Source organism: Drosophila ficusphila, unplaced genomic scaffold, assembly GCF_018152265.1.
Source record: "Drosophila ficusphila isolate 14025-0441.05 unplaced genomic scaffold, ASM1815226v1 contig_127, whole genome shotgun sequence".
In the NCBI taxonomy this organism is placed as follows: domain Eukaryota; kingdom Metazoa; phylum Arthropoda; class Insecta; order Diptera; family Drosophilidae; genus Drosophila; species Drosophila ficusphila.
In genome coordinates this window covers 3061619-3084013 of record NW_025064016.1, presented here as the reverse complement: position 1 = coordinate 3084013, position 22395 = coordinate 3061619, and the positions used below count along the sequence as shown (strand labels likewise).

At 39.7% G+C, this 22395-nt stretch overlaps 1 protein-coding gene across 1 annotated transcript; it reads right to left on the bottom strand.

Annotated features, from left to right (window-relative positions):
- Positions 1–2269: 2269 nt before the first annotated feature.
- Positions 2270–3648, bottom strand: LOC108090629 (casein kinase I). The gene has a single exon (XM_017189407.2). It carries the CDS (start codon positions 3478–3480, stop codon positions 2338–2340), a length of 1143 nt encoding a protein of 380 aa, XP_017044896.1. The 5' UTR covers positions 3481–3648; the 3' UTR covers positions 2270–2337.
- Between the last annotated feature and the right edge of the window lie 18747 nt (positions 3649–22395).

The window sequence follows — 22395 nt, the reverse complement described above, 5'->3', positions numbered from 1 at the left end:
GCTTTTGCTGCTGCGGTGTCTGGCTTTGCTTTTGGCTTTCCATTATCTCGCTGCCACGTTTTTAGTTAATGCTGAAAATAAACGCTGCTAAAGTACGGCTGCTTCAACAACTTTCCACCTCCTCTGCGTCATTGTATTTAACCAGCTCACTGTTGATGTTAATGGTTTACCTGTGCGGATGCGGTTGACGAAAGGACCAGGGCTGTTCGATAGATTAGTTTTGCAATTTTTCAGCACAACACTTTGCAAGGATTAAGTGGGTTGTGCGGCACAACAATTCCTAATGGATGTCCAACGACGGCAACGAACATAGTTCAAATATGGATTAAAGCGGATTTTAGCAGATTTCAAAAGCTTTGCCAACGAACGCTGAAAACCACTTTGCTTTTTCATAAATATTATGAGCGGACTTGCAATAAAATATTATTTTCGTACAAGGTACTTTTAAATTTCTTACTTTTGAAAATGCATTTTAAAGGGAAATTTTCTGACTTATTCGGAAAGAATTGCGATTCCCGAGTTGTTATTTTTAATATTTGTCACTTTACCCTTTTTAATGGCGTCACATTCGCTGAAGGTCCTTCAGAAGGCATTCGAGTTTGCATTTTAACTTCGGAATGTCACTCCATTCAGTTCACATCTAGCAAGGCTTCGAAAATTTGCATTCAAGTCCAGGCCATTTATATTCCATGGACGCCACGCCATTTCCAACTATTTTCCTTTCGAGTGCAAAATGCTGGAAATTGTCACATCAAATTGGACAAACTTTGAGCAGGCGGATGGCATTCACGTAGACACATTCAGTCGGCAAATTAAATAAACACCTCTTTTAGCATTCACACAACGAAATGTGCAATTACATTACCGACTCGAAGTATCTGTTTGCCCTGTAGAAGGGGGAGAGCTGCTGCCAGGTCCTGGCTTTGAAATTTCCATAACATTCGAGTCACCTGTCGGCTGAACAATTTATCATATGCTGACATGCCAACTGTCATTGCCAGGATACGCGAAAGGTGATGGAAGCTGTAGACGGAGCACCAAGGAGCCACATTGTCTGGCATTCAGTTCTCCACTTTGCCATTTGGTTCGCTTTATTAGCCACATTGTTCTCGACCGCTTCTCCTGGATTTTCAACTATTTTCTGTAAGGGAATTCCCAATTTTCTGATTTCGAAACGTTATTCAGTTCGCCTTTTTTTATTTGTGAATCAACTGTTTGTCATGTCAACTATGCACCCAACTCAAGACAACACTTAATTATGTTTTCTGTTTCTCGGGAAAGTTTCGCAACAGGAGGAAATCGGAGGATGAGTGCTAAAAGAAAAATTACTCCAAATGGCAAAATGATTCCGGCGCTGTTTTCTCCTTTGGCTGCTGCATCATAAATTATTGAAGTTGCCAGTCTGTCATAGCCATGTAGTTTTATTTCCGTTTCTTTCATAGCCAGCATTCCTCTCTCTCTCTCTCTCTCTCATTCTCTTTATCCATCTCTGTCTCTGTCTGCATCTCTGTCTCAGTTGTGCAGCTGGGGAATTTAATTTGGCACCAGGTGCCAAGTCGCGACCCTGTCTTTAAGCAAAGCCATCGCAGGAAGACTATATATAGAAAATAAAACGAAACTTTTCCACTTATTTTTGCTGCCACAAAAACGGACAAGAGAAGAAACTAATAAAATGTTTTTTTGCGGTTTTCACTACTATGAAATTTATTTTGTTTTCGCATAACTTGAGAATGTTTTACTCCACTCTTCTTCTGGCCGCCACTCAATAAATAAGTAGCGTAAGTAAACCCACCTTCTATTTGGCTGAGAGGTAAAAAACTTTAGGTTGGCAGCTTTGTCCCGTTTACATGACAATTTGACAGTTTATTAAGTTGCCAGAGTTCCGGTTTCGTGGGAGGGGTTCCATCCTAATGGAAAACTTACAAAGACGCCTTCCCAGGGGAACAACCTTGGCCAGGGACTATTCAATTGACTTGAGTGTCTAAGGAGTATTTTGTAAAGCGTTAACTGCTACATAATTAACGTGAAGATGAATAGGAATATAAATCAACATGAGATGAGCACTGTAAGTAGGCTGGCTGAATATAAGTAGGTATTTCTCAATAGTTATTACAACTTTCAAGAAAAAAACTTTAATAAAAATTCGAAAAATGCCAAATATCCAATATAAAATATATGTTTTATATGTACGGCTTATCATTTGTTTAACCGATAAATCCCCTTGGAGTTGGCACTTGAATTTCCACTTGCAAAATAAAACCACCTAAACTGGGATTCCAACGTGAACCGCATAACTTTTAAATGGAACTAATTTTGATATATGATACAGATAGTTGTTTACTTTCGTTTGGCTCCATCGCCAATGCGATCAAATCTGCTTGTGAGGCGTCCAAAGGATCGTTCTGCTTGTTGGGTGGATGTCCTGCGGACATGATCCTGTTCCCGCTGCCTAAGACGCTCCTTTTCCCGGCGACGCTCCACATCTCGATCCCGATTCACCTCCTGCTCCCTTTCCTTGTTTCGGCGCAACTGCTCCTTTTGCTGCTGCAGCTGTGTCCAATCGAAAATGGAATCGTTTTCATATTTAAGAGAACGCATGAGTATGCGGAAAAGTTGGCGTAGGTAAACATAATCTGGAGGTTCCTTGAAGCGAAGATTTCGAACATAGCTCATAAACAGAGAAAACTCGGAGGGAAATCCTTTGCATAGTTCTGAAATCGAAACGCTATTCTTTTTCTCCAATATCCTTTCATACTTTTGCTTCTTGTTGACAGCTGTGATTCCCTGCCAGGGTAATTTTCCCAGATTAAAGTACATGACGCAGTAGCACAGGGATTCCAGATCATCGCGTCGAGATTGCTCCACTCCCATTTGGGCATTTATGGAGGCATAGCGAACGGTGCCCGTAAGATTGCGATCCCTGCGATATGGGATATGTACCTCCGATTCGCGTTCCCTGTACCTCTTGGAAAGACCAAAATCAATGAGGTACAGCTTACTGCAGTGGTTGCCCAGACCCATAAGAAAGTTATCGGGTTTCACGTCCCGATGGATAAATCCGTGGTCATGAACGCACTCCAATCGCATTAGAAGTTGGTCGGTTAGCATTATGACGGTTTTCAGTGAGAATCGGCGCTTGCAAACGTTGAAGAGCTCCTCCAGGGAAGGACCCAAAAGCTCTATCACCATGGCATTGAACTGCTTTTCCTTGCCATAGTGAAGAAGTGCTGGGAATCCTGGACTGCGGATCAGCTGTTCGTAAACCTTCGCCTCGTACATCAGCTGCGGATATTTGGTGTCGGTCGTCTCCACCTTGATGGCCACCTCAGTGGCATCCTTCAGGCTCAATCCAAGATATATATCTCCGAAGGAACCAGATCCTATTGGCCTCACCACCCGATATTTGCCGCCGATTAGCTGGTTTTCCAAATTCAGCGAAGTGTTACGAACTCGACCCGCGGATTTCGTCTGTTGGTCCATCTTTTCGCCCCCTGGATTCCTAAATCGATATCTTGTCGCCTTGAATCGAGAGTGCGGTTATTGCTATTACCAACGAGATGTTCACTTTTGTTTTTTTATAATTTTCTATGGGGGCTCTACTACTAATCCGATTTTGACGTATTAGGCATTGTTGCCTATAAAAGGCTTGGACTAAAAAAAATCGTTCATGTTCTGGTAATTTTTCAAATTCGTTTGACTTAAAAATCTTACTTAAACAATAAGTATATAAATTCAAAATAAATGTAAAACATTTTTTAAAACAAAATACAAGTTCCCACTTACATATTAAGCATTTATTTCCTCAGCTTCAAAAACCATTCAACAGCTAAAAACGGAAATGAAATATTACATGTTGTAATGCGAAATGCAATATTTAAATGCGCCACCATTTTAATGGAAATAAGCTGGATATAAATATGAAATTAGATCATTAGCTTAGTGTTCTGCGGAGAGAAAGAAAGATGGAAAAGTGGTTCGGCAGAGAGTGAAAATTAAGCGGTACTAAAAGTAAATAAATAATGAACAAACACACGCAAAATGAAGCATTTATAAAGCCGCTTACAATCAAAATAATCATGCCCCTGATGATGACGATAATGATGATGATGATGGTGTCTCTGAAGTGTTTGTGTTGCTGGCTGTTAGTGTGAGTGCGGGAGTGTGTGTGGGTGGGATTTGAGTCTGTGTGAGTGAAGACAATGCCCTGGCAGAACAAAGCAACTTAAATGCAGGTGTGTATGCGTGGGTTTGAGTGTGTTTGGGCAGGTGCATTAAATGCTATTACCGCTGCTCTTGTTTTCCACCGCTTTTCCCCCTCCGCTTTCTCCACCACCATCAACCCACCAACCAAATCCCTTCGCCAAAGACAGAAGCACCTTTCACTTGGCAACGTCCATTGTTAATAATTTCAAGACAAAAGGCCACACTAAAACAATAACTAAGCACGCATTAAGTAGTAAGTAAGTAGATGACAATGCCGGGACGCTCCAAAGTTGGAGTGGTTGGCGGGTCTCCTGTCGCAAGATGAGTTAACGGGATTGGTGGCCGAACGGCCAAAGAAGTTAGTTACGTGCGCAGAGAAGTACTTTTGCCCAAAAGCATAGGAAATAGACATAAAAGCCAAAAACGAAGCAGCACAAGTAGCAAAGAAGCTGCTGCAAACGACGAAGACGTGGCAGCAAATAAAATAAAACAAATATAATGAGATTTCGTGCAGCGGGTGGAGCAGCAGATGAAAAACACTACAATAATCGAGAGAAAACTACAATTTTTATCCCATTAAAATATATATATTTTTAAAAAAATAGAATATAGAAAATGTAAAGTTTTTGAAACAAAATGCAATGCTTTTTGTGAGAGTTTCTTCCCGATAAATTATTTAAAGCGTAATTCTATTTTTTCCAGTGCAAGCGCCAAAGAGAAGTAGCAGCCCGAAAAGCATAGCATACTTATCAGCGCCCGGCGAAGAAGCAGTACAAAGATGGCGTCGCGCGCTATCTTTTGTCCGCTTCCTTTCCAGCGTGTATGTGTGCGTGTTGGCTCACAACAACTAAATTTATTTTAGTTTTAACTATTTGCCCAGCACAAACGGCAAACGGCGAAAAAGCAACGCTAAAAGTAATGCGAGGGACATTGCAAAGTCGGTGCATCTGTAACTGTGTCTGTGTGTTTGGGCCAAAGTATTTGACACACACAAACAAAAGCTCCCTCACACACAAAAACCGAAACTACACACACACACACGCAGACACATTTTCACTTTTCACAAAACACAGCGGACAAAAGCCGGCAGAGGACAAAGGATATTATAAATTACATACCAAGTTTTCTCTTTTTCCTGTTTTGTTTCTTTCAGCTTTGTCGCCTGTCCGTGTGCGCTTTTAATAGTATAGGTGTGCGTTCGTGTGTGGGTGTGTGTAATTTGGTGTGTTATTGTTGCTGTTTCTGTTGTTGCCGCTTTACACTAGTTTCCATTTTTTGTCGTCCCCCGTTCGCCGCTCGCCGTGTTATTATAATTTTAGCAGTTTATTTTCTTTTGCTATGCAAACTTAATTCCATTTCACTGTTTATGTGCTTACACACTTGTTCAACTTTAAAATAGCCAAGTGCAGGGTGACTTTATTTTTACATGATAAATATATAAAAGTCTAAAAAGTTATATGTAAAATATTGGTATCATATTCATAAAAATAAAAGATTAAAAAAAACATATGAAATAGGTTTAAAAAAGATAAATGCCACTTTTTTAAAAATGTAAGAAACAAAAATGACCAAAAAACAATTTACAAAATGGAATGATCAATTAATTATCCATTAATTAAATTGTTATTTTATTTATCAATCCCAGTTCTAAGCCATATATTTTTAAAAGCCCTCTCTATAATTAAAAAACACCCTGTTCGCTTGCAATCAAACAAGGGCAACACCAAAAGCAACAACAACAACAATAACATCAAGATGGCTGAGCAATGTGAAGCACAAAAAAGTGGTTACCCCGCACAGTCAAAAGTCTGCTCGTCTGGACAGATTGGACGGACATTATTGCTGCCGTTTGCGTCTCAGCCGCAGTCGCAGCCTCAGTTGGCGCAGCAGTCGATGTTGTTGCTGCTGGCAGCGACTGTACCAAACGTAGTACGCAAACAACACTCACACAAGCATACAAAGAGAGTAGAGAGTATGTAACGATGTACATACATATAGATGGTAATGGCGGCATATGGCAACATTCCATGTGCTCCCTCAAAATCACTTAGCAGCAAAAGCGACACCGGCAACACCAAAAGCAACATCAGCAACATTAAAGTCAACAGCAGCAACAGCGACAATAACAGCGAAAGCAACATCAGCAATAACATCAAAGGAGATATCTAAGTAAAGGTAAACGTATTATAATATCTCTTACTAAAAATAGAAGCTAAATAGGAATATAATGTAAGAAATAAGTCACTGCATCAAAAATAAAAATTAGCAACAACTTCAACAAGAGCAGCAGCAACATCGGCTACAGCAGCAACAATATCAGCTGCAACAGAATCTGCAACATCAGCAGTTTGCAGTAGCAACATCACCGGCAACAACCAAGCTTGAACAGGCAGTAAAATTTCCAACATTTTCGGGAACAACCACCGCACAGCTGAAGCATCAACAACATCACCCTGAAAACCACTCCCCGTTTATTCCTCCCAGAAAATCTGTTATTTTTTTCTTATCGAGAAGTGGGGTTGGTTTTCCTGCGGTGCGTCCCACAGGCAACAGCCGCAGCCTCTGTCGGGACTATAAAAATGGATTTTTATTATGCTGCTGCCGTAGCTTTTGCCTTTGCTTTTACTGCTGCTGTTGCTTTTGCTGCTGTTTGTGTGTTGATGTTGCTTCTGTTATCTCTGTTGGCAGAGTTTGCTCTCACCTTGCTGTTTGGAGGTAAAACCCAGAGATATCAGAGAAACTTTACTCTGTTTCTCCAGCTTTATCCCGGTAAATATGTGTATGAGTTTCGGCAAAGCGCTCTTTTTTGAGTGCTTGTTTGCAGTAAGCCTTCGGCAGAAGTTTGTTGCTTAAGCTGTGGTTTTTAGAGAGGCTGAAATACACTTTGATAAAGGTTTAAACTCAATATCAAAGGGGTTAAAGGATCTTGCAAAAAAAGTAGGTATTTCTAGTATTTATTTTTATAACTCTTTTTGGCTAAGCCCACTAACAACTTAAAGTTAAAATTGGTTTTTAAAAAACTAAAGAAATTATGTTTAAATAAACAAAGGTCTTGACCTCAAATATATACATTTAACATAAATATGTTTAAGTTCTTCTGAAACTTTTGAAATTTCTTAATATATAAACAAGCATTCTTAAACACATAAAAATCTTTTCAAGTTTTTCATGAAACTCTGTAAAAAATCATTAAATCGACAATCCGGCAAATGCTCTATAAAATTTTTCACTCGAAAAATTGAGTAAGTCTCGTTGCCAAGAAGCTTCCACTCAAATCGAAAGCCGGCAGCAACAGTCTGCCTGTGTATATGCAAGCCTCACACACACACTCACGCACACCGATGGGCAGCATCAGGAGGAGTATATAAGTATCTATGTAATAAAGAGGACCCGGGCCCAGGACGAGTAGCAGGATGGGAGGGCTTGCCACCACCCCGCTGAACAGGACACTATTGGGATTAAGTCGACGGCGGCAGCAGTACACTGTGTGTTTTTTATATGCGTATACGATTGTGTCTGTGTCTGCATGTATGTTTGTGTGCGTGTGTGTGTATGTGAGTGGGATGCTGTGAGTGTATTTTGTATTATTTTGTTTTTGCCTTTTGCCATTTTGTACATAAATCACCAGCAGCGAAATGAGACTGAGGCTGAGAACGAAGGATGCTGCTGCGCAGCTGCTGCTCTGCTCTGCTCGCAGGATACATCTGTGTGTGTGTGTGTATTTGAGTGTGTGTGTGCAAGAGTGTGAGTGTGCCGCCATTTGGAATTTTTCGAAATTGGGGTTCGCTACAACAAACGCATTTCGTAGTAGACGTTTAGGCGTCAACTAGTGCGCTTGGTGCTGCGCTTACACGTAAAGCACGCTCAGCCGAGGAGAACGCTGAATCTGAAGCTGTGGCAGAGACTGAGTCCTGCCAGGACCTCCTACACCACTGAACAACGAACGACTAACACCCAAAAAACGCCAGGACCCACACTGACCAGAAAAGCTTCATTCAGACAAAGACCATAAAAAATATATATTTCAAATTACACTCGCCTCACTGACAAACAATAAAGAAACATCCATTTCGACAGCCACACTATTTTTTAAACCATCCTAAATAAATATATACAGAATTAAAAGAAACGAAAAGTGATAATGCTGTGCCAAAAATTAAACATAAATTGATAAAAAAGTGTCAAGGCCCAATGCCAAAATGGAAATGGCCAAGAGCTCTCTACTAAATGATCAAATCAGTAATTGATTTTAACGCTGTTTTCGAAAGTGTGCGCGTTATGTAAAATATTTCCATGGGTATGTACTTGATGTTGTAATGGAATATACGTCTTCTATATGTCATGCAAAAATTTTTGATGTGTTCTTTGATGTCAATGTCATTTTCGTTATTGTCGTTGTTGTTATTGCCCAATGTAAAAAAAAATAAAGAAACTTTAACCACGATAAAGAATAATGATGAAACATTAATATTTTGAGTGAGTATACAAATTTGTTATATAATAAATCAACCGTATTCAAAGTATTTTTTTAATTTATGTAAATGATTTTAAGTTTGAGAAGAATTACGTTTTTAACTAGAAACATGCTTTGAAATAAAAAAGAAAATAACTTCAGGTCCGAAGTTTTCTAAGAATATAAAACACTTGAGATGTAGATGTATATTTTTAGATAGTATAATAGTTTGTAAAGATTTACTTCTTGGGGCAATCGTCACGTAGATGCCTAAAAAGGTATCCCAAGAACTTATGCAACAAAATTAGGGTTCCTGGGAATAGAGATCTCTAATGACCCAAAGAAAAAAGTTGGTTGGGCAAACCCAATTTGCTGCTGAAATTACAAATCAAATGTTGTCCCACAGACTGGGAAAGGAATCAAGTGTACGACCAAGGGAAAACAGAAACGGAAAAGTGCAAACAGAAAAGTTTCAACGAGCTGAATTTGTACAACTCATCAAATATTCCTTAGCCGGGGCCTGTGTGGGCGTGTGTTGAAACTACGGCAACTGCAGGGCCAGCAAGGACGGCACAGGACATCGGCAACGCCGAGTCCTTCTCGAGGAAAAGGAGCAGGCGGGCAGGCAGTCGTAAAATCGAGTTCATCGTGAATTCGAAACGAGAAGCCACAAACGGCAGGCAACCCTGCGAATCTCAAGCACTCGCAGGATGCTGGCTATCCTCGCAAGCACACACACACACACCGACAGACCAACACACACACACACCCCAATACACACCGACACACAGGCGAGTGTCATGCGTCGTACGCGATGTCAAGGACCGCACCCAAAAAACTTTTTTCTCGCAACGCGAATTTCTGACGAGCTCTGAGTTTTGATGGACGGTTGGATGGGTTTTGGGTGCCCGTCGACTGCCGATGATTTGTAGGAGCAGCTTCTTTTTTCGCGAAGTGTACACTGACGAAAAATTTGGTCTAAAGTTCCGATTCAGGTAACTTTTTCTGGAGTTACTCACAGGGCTTAGAAAACAAAATTTGTTTTATACTGAAGGAAACTCTTGTTAAAAATTTACCAGCTGGTTTTGTTTTATGTATATATTCAAGCATACAATTTTTTAAGTCGTAAATTTCATCATTTTGTTCAAGTTCTTCGCTATTTAATTCTTGATTTTAAAAGGATTTTTTTGTTGTGATCTATATTTATATATGCTATTATTTATGGCAGGTTAAACCTGGCGGAAGGAAATGAAATTTTTATGTGTTTCAGCCTTCGTCTCCCAAGCTGAAGAACTTTTTTCTTAGCATTAAAAAAAGAAGAGTGAAACGTGCTTTGCATAAAATGCGAGATTCCCGTGTTTTATTATCCCGCACACACAAACAACTTGATTCAGTCGGGTTTTCGTTATCTCTTACGCTCGGCTGGCGTAAAATTTTGTTGGCTCCTTTTTTTTGCACGTATTTCAGCCCTTTTTCCTGGGAGCTGGTTTTTATGAGTGCCTCGCCATTATGGGTTCATTCGCGTTCCTTTTTTGTCCGAATTCTTTTTGGTTGTCTGCACTTGTTAGGACTTAGCTTTGTGCGAATGCAGCAAATGGCTTTTATGTCATGTAGAAAATAGTTTCATTCAGTTCGCTGTTAACAACATTTTTTAAAAGTTTTTTCTTGCTCCGTTTCCTTTCATGGTGAGCTTTAAGACTTAAAAACGGTTGGGAGATTAAAAGAAGATTATGTGAGTGCAGTTCAGAAAAAACTTGTGAAAAACACTTAAATCTGAAATAGTTTTTAATAACGAACTTGCATTTACATGCTAATGTTTGAAATACAGAAAGAAAGTATATCCATTTTAATGAAGACTTTTACGTACCACATTTTTTCTTGTTTTCTTGTTTCTAGTTTTTTTAGACAACAACGCTCACCGAATTTAAAATGCAACCTTCAAAGCCAAGTCAGCAAATATTTACACTCGCTGAAATGCTTGAAATAAAGCCAAGAAAAAAATCTATAAAAAAGTGCTATGACCTTTAACACTTTCATCTTCTTTGCTCAGCAAACAAGCTGCTTTATATGTGAATATCCTTTCCTTTCAGACATTGCTCCTCTGGGTGTCCTGCTCCTGTCTGAGGCAATAAAAGCCCGAAGAGGACGTAAAGCAGAAGTGAAACCATTGACATTAAAATCATGCATAAGTGCTTATATGCCGGCAATGCGACAGCGTTGATGATGCAGCAACTACAAAAAAAGCGGCTAATTGTCAGGCATTGAAATAGAATCACAGTGGGGCAGACAGAAGAACAGACAGGGGACACCGCTTTATAAATGCCATAAAAGCCAAAAAGAAAAAAAAAATCATGGAATAATGGAAAAGATAGTGGGACATTCGAGGCTGCACAATTTCTTTTTAAACAGAATATTTGAGTGTTCAAGAAGACCTTTTCAAGTTCTTTTTTTTTTACCGAATTGTTGATGCTTTTTTAAAGAAGGGAAAAAGTTTTTATTCGATTTATTTAACATTGATTTAGTATAATTGCTCTGTGATTTAAGCAGTATTTTGATACCTACCTACGATCCAAATTTGGCTCTCTATAAAAAAAATGCATAGTTCTCATATTTCGCAGGGTGTAGAATTCTTACATACTTTTTGACAATATGATTGCATCCGTTGTCCCGTTGTGTATAACAACCATTAAAGTTTCAGATTTTATTTTTGTATCTGCGGTGCCCAATGAAGCGCATTCTAGGGCGGTTGGCAATCGATAAATAGCCATCAAAAAAGTATGAAGTGTCGCTGACAGACGAGGCGAAATTTAAATAGCTACAGCGATGACATAGGGAAAAATCAATATAGCCAAGGCTGCTGGGAGTTTGTCAGCTGTTTTATTTTCCATTCATCGGCACGGAGGCAGCTGGCTGGCACTTTCCACAGCTGATTGCATGCAATTTTCATTGTTGCCGCTTTGGGCGCCAAATGCGATGCAGGAAAACGCTCAGGGGCAGATTTTCCCTCACCCTATTGTCCCTTTGTGAATGTGTGTCACGGGCCACGGGTCCACGTTCATGGGTTGGGCCACCGTTTTCTTTACGGCCTATTCAGCTTGCCATATTCCGCTGTTCGCCGATCAGCTGCTGCAAGACAACAATGCACACAATGCCGCTTGTTTTTCCATCCCCATCTTCCCTTTGAGCCACCCCCTGTCCTCTGTGCGATTTTCCTCTGTTGTGCATTTTCCAGATGCAGGCAGGATTTCTTTACTTTACTATGACTGATTCGCCGTTTCGATGTGTGCGAGTGCATTAGAAAAAGGGATATTGATCGGAAAAGCGATTACATATTGATTTATAGTTGCTCGCTATATTTTACTTACTAATATGATTGATGAAACTATATTAAGTAAATTAAGCCAGCAGATTAATAAATTGACATATTGCTTTCATCTTTTTAGAACAAATTATATATCAAAGGAAAACAAATTTGGAGATAACAAATTTTAGATTATTTTTTATGTAGAAGGACTTTCCACACATATTTTTGTTTTAGAAACGTTCCATTTTTATTTATTTATTTTTATTATATTTAAGTTATATTAATTTGTGGAAAAATGTTGTCATTTCAGAAATACATTTATTTGATTTTTGACGGGAAAAATCAATTGTTGTCGATTGAAATTGATTTAAAATTTTATTTTTAGCTAGCAAAAAGACTGAGATGGATGGTTTCAATATTTGCTAATACCCGTATTGAAAATTAAAACCAAAATTATATTATACCCATACTATTAAACAAGGGTTACTTATGAATTTAATCAGAATCTGCAAACTATACAAAATGATTTTATCGGAGCTTTTATTATTTGTAAAAAATAAGCTTGTGTTCCGTTTGATTTCCAACCCAACAATTTAGATTTATCAAGGTATTACAATCAGCAGAAAGCCTTATTAACTGCCAGCCGACAATATGCGACAGTAAACATAATGACATCGCGAGATCCGTGGGCTCAATCACCTTTGCCGGTTCACAGCTGCCACCTTTGGAGACGGGGAGTAAATCGCGGTACGCATTCAATAAGGAGACGAGCGCATAAACAGGATATAAAAAGTGCATTGGCAGCGCTATAAAAAAAAAGAAAACAAAACGAAACGCAAAAGGATACACACGACTCCGATTCAGATACGCACACAGCTAAACATAATCGTAAAATCGGCAAGGATAACAAACACAATCGGTGAATGAAACCCACGGGCAGCTGGCCCGCCAGGATAACCCAGAGTGAACCGAAACCGGATTTCTGGCCTAAACTCCGGGGAGAGAGAGAGCTGTAGTGCTTTTCACTCTCTCTCTCTAGCCCTGTGATCTCCCTGAAAAGGATCGCGAGCGTGATCCTGTTACCGATCATCCCCTAAATGTCACGGGCCTCGCATCCCGATCGTGAGTACTTAAGGACCTGGCCGGTATCGGTGTTCTTATATCGCAGCGCATTCGCCAATTCGGGCAGTTCGATCGTAACTTTGGTGTCGAGCGGATCTCCCTTCCGGGTCCTTTGCAACGTTATAAATTTTTAAACAAAACCAAATTAAAACGGAAGACAATAAACTCTCGGAAACGTGAGAGTTCAAACCGGTTCGTCTGTCGGGTTTCACTTTCGTTTGCTGACCTCATGCGGTTCCGATTCGGTCAAGGATATTCTCGCCCCTGGATATATTTGCCCAGCTTTTGTGACGACGTTATGCAATGAGTAAAGCCCAAGTGTTCGCCATCATTTGGTACGTTTTTCTCCTGGTATCCACTGTAGGCCTATATGTATTTCCACCATAAGGCACGCGGTGAATGCCAAGAGCGAACGCAGTTCTACAAATTACTCAAATCCAAGGAAGATAATTGATATGAAGTGCTATTGTAAAAGTGTCAAAACCATGATTGTAGATTCAAACAGTGGATAAGGCTGAGGTGTTCGAAAAGTCAGTCTATCAATTTATGATTAAATTTAACGATATAATCAATTTTGAAATGGGAAATATTTTACCAAAGCAGGGGAATAATGTTTATAAAACTTATTTATTCGTCCAAATAGTTTATATCATAATTTATATAGTAAGGAAATTCTAAAATTGTTGTGTGAAACTTCATAGTTTTTAATAAATTACACAAAATAACACGGGCGCACAGAGGTAGTCTGGGGCCTGGGGCAAAAATTCAATTTTGGGAGATTGTCAATCCTTACATATCATCACATATATCATATATCATATATCATATCGCGCGGGGCCCCATAAGCCCGGGGCCCGGGGAAAATTGCCCCCTTTTGCCCCCCCTCTGTGCGCCCCTGCAAATTAATAACTTAATTATATCATTAATAAAGTCAGATTCCAATAATATTAAGTGCTCTAATGCATTAGATGAAATAAATAAAACAACTAAGCGAGATAAAAAATGTAAAGAAACCTATGAAGCTTGCCAAAATTGAATTGCTTTATTTTAAGAAAAATTCTCTTCAAAAATGGTTTGCATTTATATATTCCTACAAACATGAAAGAGGTTTAACGTAACTCTTTAATTAAATACTGTAAGAGGAACTTTTAGTTAAACTGTAAAACTCAAGAAAGGATAAATGCTACCTACAGCTTGTATTAATTAAGAAAGTCAAACACTTTTTAAAGTTCCGGAAAGCGTTTCCTCCACCCATTGTAAAGACTTTGCCTGTCCTCCTTTATCCTTAGATTTTTATTAAATCGCTCGCATAACTTAGAGGATGGCATCTTAAAAATGCCAATAAGCTCAACGAAGCGAGACGAGGAAGCGGGATTATAATTTCTTTAGCGGAAATTAATTTAACGTCAGCTACATGCAAAAGCCGTCGCACAAATATGCATTAGAAGGGGCTTAGTGCAGCTGCCAGGGCGACAAGACGGGATGAGAATCTACGACCGTGCAAGGACTACGTCAGGTGGAAGAGGGCGTGGCACCTTCGCCCCCTTTTCGTTCCACCTGCCACCCCGCACATAAAGCGAACGAATGACGTTGTCAAGCTTCTAAGTTGTCAAAGGTATGAGAAGCGAAGGAGAACCAACAAAGTTGGTAAGTAGAAAATTTGCAATATTCTTCCGGAGGGCTTCCTACTTAAAGGGCACAAAGGCAGGAGCAAGCGCAGAAGCAAATTTATTAGAAAATATTTTACCCTTACATAAAAATCTCTGCGAAAATGCAAACCCAAAAAAAAAACCTAAACAAACTGATTATAAAAATGTAAAAATAACATGTGCATGCTTGCCAAAGTGCCGGAACTTAGTGGGTGATGTATGAAATGGGTATGGGTGTTATGCCAGAGCCTTACTTAGTTACACACACGGGGCCACACCCATACCTACACCCACACACCGTCTAATGTACACATACGCATTTGCAACACACATCCGTGCAATTTGTTCACTTCTTTAAAAACAGTTTTTGCGCTTTTCCACGCGCTTCTCAGCATCGCATATCCCTGCATTATTACACTGGTATGAAAATTTGAAATGATATCACACTATATAAAACATTCAGATTATAAAAACGTCGAAAGTGAAAAATTGAGTAAAATTGCCTAACAGACAAACAGTAATTCTTCTAAAAAGCTAGAAAACATTTTAATTGAAGATAACAGATTAATAGGTGTGAAGATTCTTTAATTAAAGATTTTTAGGAAATAAATCAAAAACTCAAAACTATTTATGTTTAAAATAATTTTACTTGGCTTTATTCATAAAAATTCTGAAAACAGAAAAATTAACTTTATGTTGGAAAGCAATTTGTATTTCTGGCAATCTCAAATTCGCAATCAACTCATTTTCTTTCGGTGCATTTATTTGCACCCACACCCATACAAATGCACACTTATACGTGTATGCATGCCTGCCTGAGGGATTTCTGCAGCCGTCGTTGCTGTTGTTGTTTTTCTTTGGGCCCTACCGCTTTGGCATGCAAATTTGCTTGCATGAAAATGAAGGCTGCCTCGCTTTTCGCTTCTCGGTTCCCCGGTTCCCTGACTCCCCGATTCCCCCGGTTCCCGGGTCGCCGGTCTCCGGTTTTAGTTCTCAGTTTACAGATCCCAATCCTGGCTCCCTTCCGCTCCTTGCCACTGGCAGGACCCGCTGAGCAGTCGGGCGTGTGCGTCCCATTTCGCATATGCATAAAATGCTCAAGCATTTGGGGGTTTGCCCACTATTCTGTTCTCGTTCTCATTCTCGTTCTGTTTGTTTTTGGCCCCCGGGCAACTCGACTCGGTCCTTTGTGTCTCTGGGATCCTGGGGGATCCTATGGCTTTGGCTTATGTTGCGCCTTATGGGCTTCTCGTTTCGGGTTGTGAAAACTTAATAACTGTTCAATGCAGATTACTCGCAAGATTACGAAAGGAATGAGTTTCGGATGGCTTGTATCCTTTAAGCAAGTGAAATGATTGCTTTGTGTATTCAGGCAATCGGTGGAACTACAGTGGTATGGAAATTAAGGGTTAAGAAAAGGTTAAATTATAGTTTTTTTTTTTTTTTAACCAAGCAATTTATTCAGCAATTTTGCAAAATACTTTAATAAAGTTGGTTTAGCCCTGTTTTGCACACTCATCTTAATGGAGGACTTTTGGGTTAATCAAAGTACTTTACGAACAATTGCAAGGCAAAATCGAAGTTGGGCCACACAAAGTTTCCAAGTACTACACTTTGAAAATTTTCGACTGGCAATTGAGGTGGATTTGCCAACCCATTTCCCTGAATTCCCGCTCGTTATGTACGCTTTAACCCACCCACGCCCAAAGGCAACCGCATTTTGATTGGCATTTGCATAAGCAGTTCAATGCATTTCCATTCCATCGCAGAATGGTTTAGGATCTGGCTTCGTCTTTGGCGGTTGGATAGCCCTAACCAATGGAATCCGGCAGCATATGTGCTGGGTGCATAGTGAACAGTACAGTGTTTGCATAGTCCGGGGAGCCCTGCACACAGCCAACATGGTTATTGCCGTTTATGAGTGCTGGGGCCATTTGATTTGGCCATGCATGAGAATGCACACTCATAAAAGCGGAAATTGAAAATATATAAATTCTACACAGGCACATAAAGCATGCTGGATATTGCATTTTCTGGCTGCATGTGAAAAGTATCCCATTTCGATGTGCCTATAATTAAGATGGCTTACAAGTGTGTGGGCGAAGGCGGAGATTCCTTTTGAAATCTGTGTGCCAGGCCCGAATAATGAAGACTTTTCGGAATAAATTCTCGGTTTAATCGAAAGGACGTGCAGCAAATTCAAATTGGCAGGAGGAGAAACTTCTTTGATGTAGCTCTAAAATTTTCCAACAAAATAAATCGCATATTTGCATAAGAGAAAATTACCATTTTCCGTCTGACTCAGACAGTCTACTGAATTTCATCCATAAATATGTATGTATTTTCTTTCAAAGCAAGTAATTTGGCAAATTAATATAAATTTTCCTAGCTGTTGGCTAAGTAGATTTTTCAATTAAAGCAGATTGAGTCCATTAAGCCATATAAATGGATAAGACATGTTCAAGGCAATCAAATTAGGCGGAAGGCCCAATCAAAATGTAAGCCCAACGCATGTGTGTGGCTCAAAACAATAAAGCCAATAAAGCTCCGAAAAAGAAATCATAAAAGTTCAGCCCGTGGCCATTAAAAGTAGTCGAATAAAGGCAGAATTGCAAGCTAAGCTAAAAAGGCTTACGACATTGTTCTGGGCACTGGCAGAAACACCGAAATGTATCTCGTAACCCCCATTTCTAATAACATTCGACGAGGGGAAAAGTGGGAGTTTTTGCACAGCTTTCGAGTAACAAGCTGCGTTTCCCATTACGCTACAATAAATCTGTGCATGCAATGAAATGTAACACGAGATATTGAATTCTGCAGAGGGGGCCAAAGGGCAAAAAGGACTCTGAGTCCTGCTTTTGCTGCTTCTGCTGCCGTAGAGATAAAGAAAAGTGGCAGCAAATGCGGAAGAATAATGCGACAGCACGAACAACAGACAAGCGACAAGGGTGCAGGCATGGGCTTCGTTTGGCTGCTACAATGGCGGAAAATATAGGAAAATGCTGGAATATATAGGCTGTGGAGGAAAGCCCAGAGACAATGCAACGCCCGCAACATGGAAAGGAGGCAACAATTGCAATGCAGCATCTAATATTTTATGCGTAAGAGCAATTCAAACGCGGCAACCTCCGTTTTCCATCCCTCAGCAAATGGATGTGGAACACTCGGGCATACTCTTTCCCAGCCCTGGCTTGGTTTACTTTGCCATCGGATTGTTTCTGGATTCGCAATCCATTAGCATTTGCATATTAAAACCACGTGGATCCTGCAAGCCGCAATGTTTAAACGATACATTCGCCATTTAAAAGTGTTTTTAATACTCGAAACCTAAAAGGTTTGTTTTTTATTGAAGGGGATAAATAAATACTTTGCAGTTATAAAACATTTGAACAATATTTTATATGTGAGCTCTTAAGCTTCAAGATATTTAATTGTTTAAAATAGCAGTAAATTTTAGAGTATAAATTTCTCCGTCTGTAGTTTGCAGATGTACCACTTCCTTTATTTCCAACAACAATTTCTTCTTAACATGATTGTGCAGTTTTCCATTAAGGGAATTAGTTGTAAAATAATAAAAGCGGCCAAGACACTGTCTCCAAATGCCGCAAAATGCACACCCAATATAAGACGCTCGTTTCCGCTATATAAAAATGACTATATATGTATGAACAGCAGTGCATGTGTGCTTGGCTGATTTATAGAAGGTGACAGATGTGGGCACCGAGTGATAACAAGCTTTTCCCTCTTTCGGCACAAAATTCTATCAAATGTTCGGTAGACAAAGGCAGCCACTGGAAAAATGCCTTTAGTTTTGGTGTTGGAAATTTTCCTTTTTACCACTCAGTAGAAAGACAGGCACGAAAAGCAGGCAAAGGCAGCTGGGGAGAGGGCCAAAAAGAATTGGCCCCGGCTGTCGGCTCTCGGTTCGCTTTTATAGTAACAGCTGCAACTGACGGGCATGAAAAGTGGTTTTTGGAGCGCGCAAATACTAGAAAATGTTGGCAACGCCTTGGCCACGGACCGCTGGAAATATAGAAGGAAAACACCGAACAGTGTGGGAATATTTTTCACAATTTTGCTATAAATTAAAGCAGTGACGCCAACGCCGACATCGTCTTTCACATGTGACTGGCTTGCGCGGTCTGGACGCTAAAGTTCATACCGAAATTTATTATTATTTTATTATCGGCGGAAGTCCGGTGGGAAGAATAAAAAACTGAGCTGCATGTGTAGCTAAAAAGTACCGAAAAAATCTTAACCATTTTCAGTATAAAGTTTGCGATTCTTTAAATTTTTTTCAGATTTTATTTTTAGTCAAGAAATTTTGGAAAATATGGGCAGTTACATCTTTACAATTAACAATTTATTACGTTTTAATGTTTGATGTTGTGTTAATTACACATAATGTATCATTTGCGAGCCAAAAAGCTACATTCTTTTTTTTTTTTCATTTTCAACCACTTCATAAGCTGTTATTGTACAAACAATTTTCCGTTTTTCATTACCACGTTATAGTTTTAAGTATCCCCTCGCTCATTTCCACCTATAATAAACTAATTTGCAAAGTAAAATGTATTATATATATATATAACAGTTCATTGAAACTCCTGCCTTTTTATAGATATTTTTTAATCAATTTGCCAGAGACCAACCCAGTAAAATTCATGAAAGGCTTTTACAACAACTACAAATTGGCAGAATGTATGTAATATTGGCTCTGTATGCAACAATTCAATTTATTAAAATTGGCCAACTAACTGCCGCAACTAGGCTGCATTTTTTTCTAAAAGTTCTGCTGCGGCAATTCGACAATTTCAATTTTATTAATTGCCTTTCAAAAACACGCAAAAACGTTGCAAAAATAATTTAATTTAATGAAAGTGCCAGGCCGAGCAACAAAACTATAGTTAAACTGCCGTTAAAGGGACGACAATGAAACGCTTATTTTTCATTTACAAATGATTAAAAAAAGAGACAGCAACACGGCAATTAAATTTTGCGAAGCTTAATGAGGCTGTCGGAGAGGAGGGACAACCAATATCACATGGCAGCCAAAGCAAATGAAAGGCAAAACGAATTTTCTGCGAAAAATTGGCAACGTTGCATTTCCATTTTCGTATCCTTGGGGTGGCCATGTTGATTTCATTTCATTTAGTCGACTCAATGCTGCTTTTTGTCGTTGTATTTGCTTGTCTGAGTATTTGTTATTTGCCATCGCAGTGCTATATGTGAAGTTTACACTAAAAAGAAGAATAGGTCATGCAAAAGATGATAGTATTTAAAAATTATAAGCTTTATAAAGCTTTTTCGCTAATGATATAAGTTTGACCGTCTACTGAAATTTTGAACTTATAAACTTATTTTTTACTACAAAGATACAAAGCTTTGTAAATATTTTTCCCAAATATTTAAACGATTATTTGCAGAGTGTATGAATTTGTCTCTCTATATGCGGCGCTTTTTTTTTGCTGCTTTTGTTGTTTTCGCGCCACTCCAACGCGAAAACGTTACGCGCAATGGCCACAACAATGGCGGCCATCGCCGTAGCGATTGAAATGCCATTGTATTGGTGTTTCCAATGGCGTCTGGCCGGCCATTAGTATGCCAGAAACAACGACCACATCGAGAGGAGGTCCTCACACTTTCACACCCACGGAACACACACAGGCACAGATCGATTGGCAGAGCAACATGTCTGTGGAAAATTATTTATAAATAAATCAGCATGTTCTTAAATTATTTATTGCTGATTGAGAATCAATCCATCTGATTGCTTATCTTTTCGTAATAGAGCCCCTATGCTGCCCAAAAAAGTTTTTCCTTTAAATACCTTGGAATTTATTTAACATATGGCAAGATCGTGATTAAATATCCCTGTGAGTCTCTTTAACAAACATAGTAAGTTGTCTAGTCACTTACTTCATAGTTTTGAATCTAGAATTTTTTCCGTTTTCCCAGCTAAGCAAGTCCCTCGTAGAAGCATCATTATCTTGGCCATAATAAATCGCTCGACATCAGCATGCCGCAAACGTATTTCCGTGGGGATGTCCCGGACCTGACCAGCAGTTAGATAGATGACTGTGATGGACCAGCGCCGCTGCTCCAGAGGCGAAACGTTCCAAACAAAGGCTCGACTTGACCAAGTGGCTTTGGCCAGAAATCGAAACAGGACAAGAGGCAAACATCGGGGCATAGCAAAAAATGAAGAGAATAGGAAATAGACCCAAAAAGCAGCCCCAACGCAGAGAATTCAAATGCCCAAAACGACGAGGAGAAACACTCAGGGAAACACTGTGAATGGCCCCAAACCCTTGGGGTCGCTGCCCCTCCTTTAAGCCACCCTCAACCCAGTGTTTTTGGCCCAACTTCCGCCCTTCCCCCCTATCGACCTCCATCCCAGTGGTAGTAAAAAACCGGCAAAAAGCAACAACCGGTAAAATCGAATGTTCACTTTGCACACAAACACAGATAGACTCTCCCTTATGGCTCACTCCCACACAATGTATATATACACTGGGCGCTGGGTGTATGGGTGTAAGGTCTGAAATTTTGCACACATTTACAATAATTGTAAATGTGTTGAAAATCGTTTGCACAACTGTGAGCAAAACACGTCCGAGTAGAAATCACTCTCTTGCTGTGTGTGTATGTATGGGTGGCCGCCTTGCTGTTTGTGTGTGTGTGTGTGCGAGTGTATTTGCTCATTTGTTAAGGGGAAATGGCCTTTGTCTGTCTTCAGCTGGTGTGTGCGGGTGTATGGGTGCAATGTAGGGCCGGCACCAGTGCGTCTATATGTGTGTGTGTGTGTGTGTGTTGGCCGTGAGCGCAGCCATGTTTTTTCCAGCGAGATAAATGGCGCAGGCGCCATTGCATACACTGCTAGAAATTGGAAGATTTTAATATAAAAGTAGGTCTAACTTCATACTTTTTTTTTGGTAATTGCCGGTTGTAAAAAAAGAATTACATTTGTTGTAACATAAAGAAAGGCGAACAAAAAAATAATGCATATAACATTGCTAAGCTTGTATATTTACAATCTACAATAAAATAAAAATGAAAATTGTTCATCACAAATATTTTAAAACCAATAGAAATGTTTAAGAAGTTTTGGGACTAACAAAAAACTTTATAGAAATCCTTTAAAAGTTTTCTTTTGAAAATTGTAATCTTTTAGTTTTGACAATTAAATAGTTTTTTAATAAAGCAACACGAATCGCTCTGTTTTTCTTTATACAACTAATCAAACTTTAAATCTTGTTTGGCACTTGAGCTCGCTCCTCAGTCCAATAGAACATCTCGTTCCCAGGTCGACTGAAATGTTACCTTTTCCAACAGTTTTGCCAACTTGCACAGAGCTGGGCAAACAATGTTGAAGCCGGCAACCACTTGAGAGTCGCCCAGGACCCATGACAGGATAATGGAAGGGAAAGGATAGCTAAGGATAGGCAAGGATAGGATTGGATAGAATAAAGAGCTACCTGGCAACGGCAATGGCGAAGCATCTCTGCGGCGGGCTGTACATGGCAACGGCTTTTATAGCTGCCACAGCCCGGCCCGTCGGCCCATCGGCCCATCGGCCCACTTGTCGGTCTGCGCACAACATGGCGTATGGGCAACACGCACACAAGTGCAAAAACACTCGTTGGCATGGCAACCTTGACTAC

Coding starts and splice junctions, on each gene's coding strand:
- LOC108090629 (XM_017189407.2), bottom strand. CDS start 3,480: ATGGACCAACAGACGAAATCCGCGGGTCGAGTTCGTAACACTTCGCTG.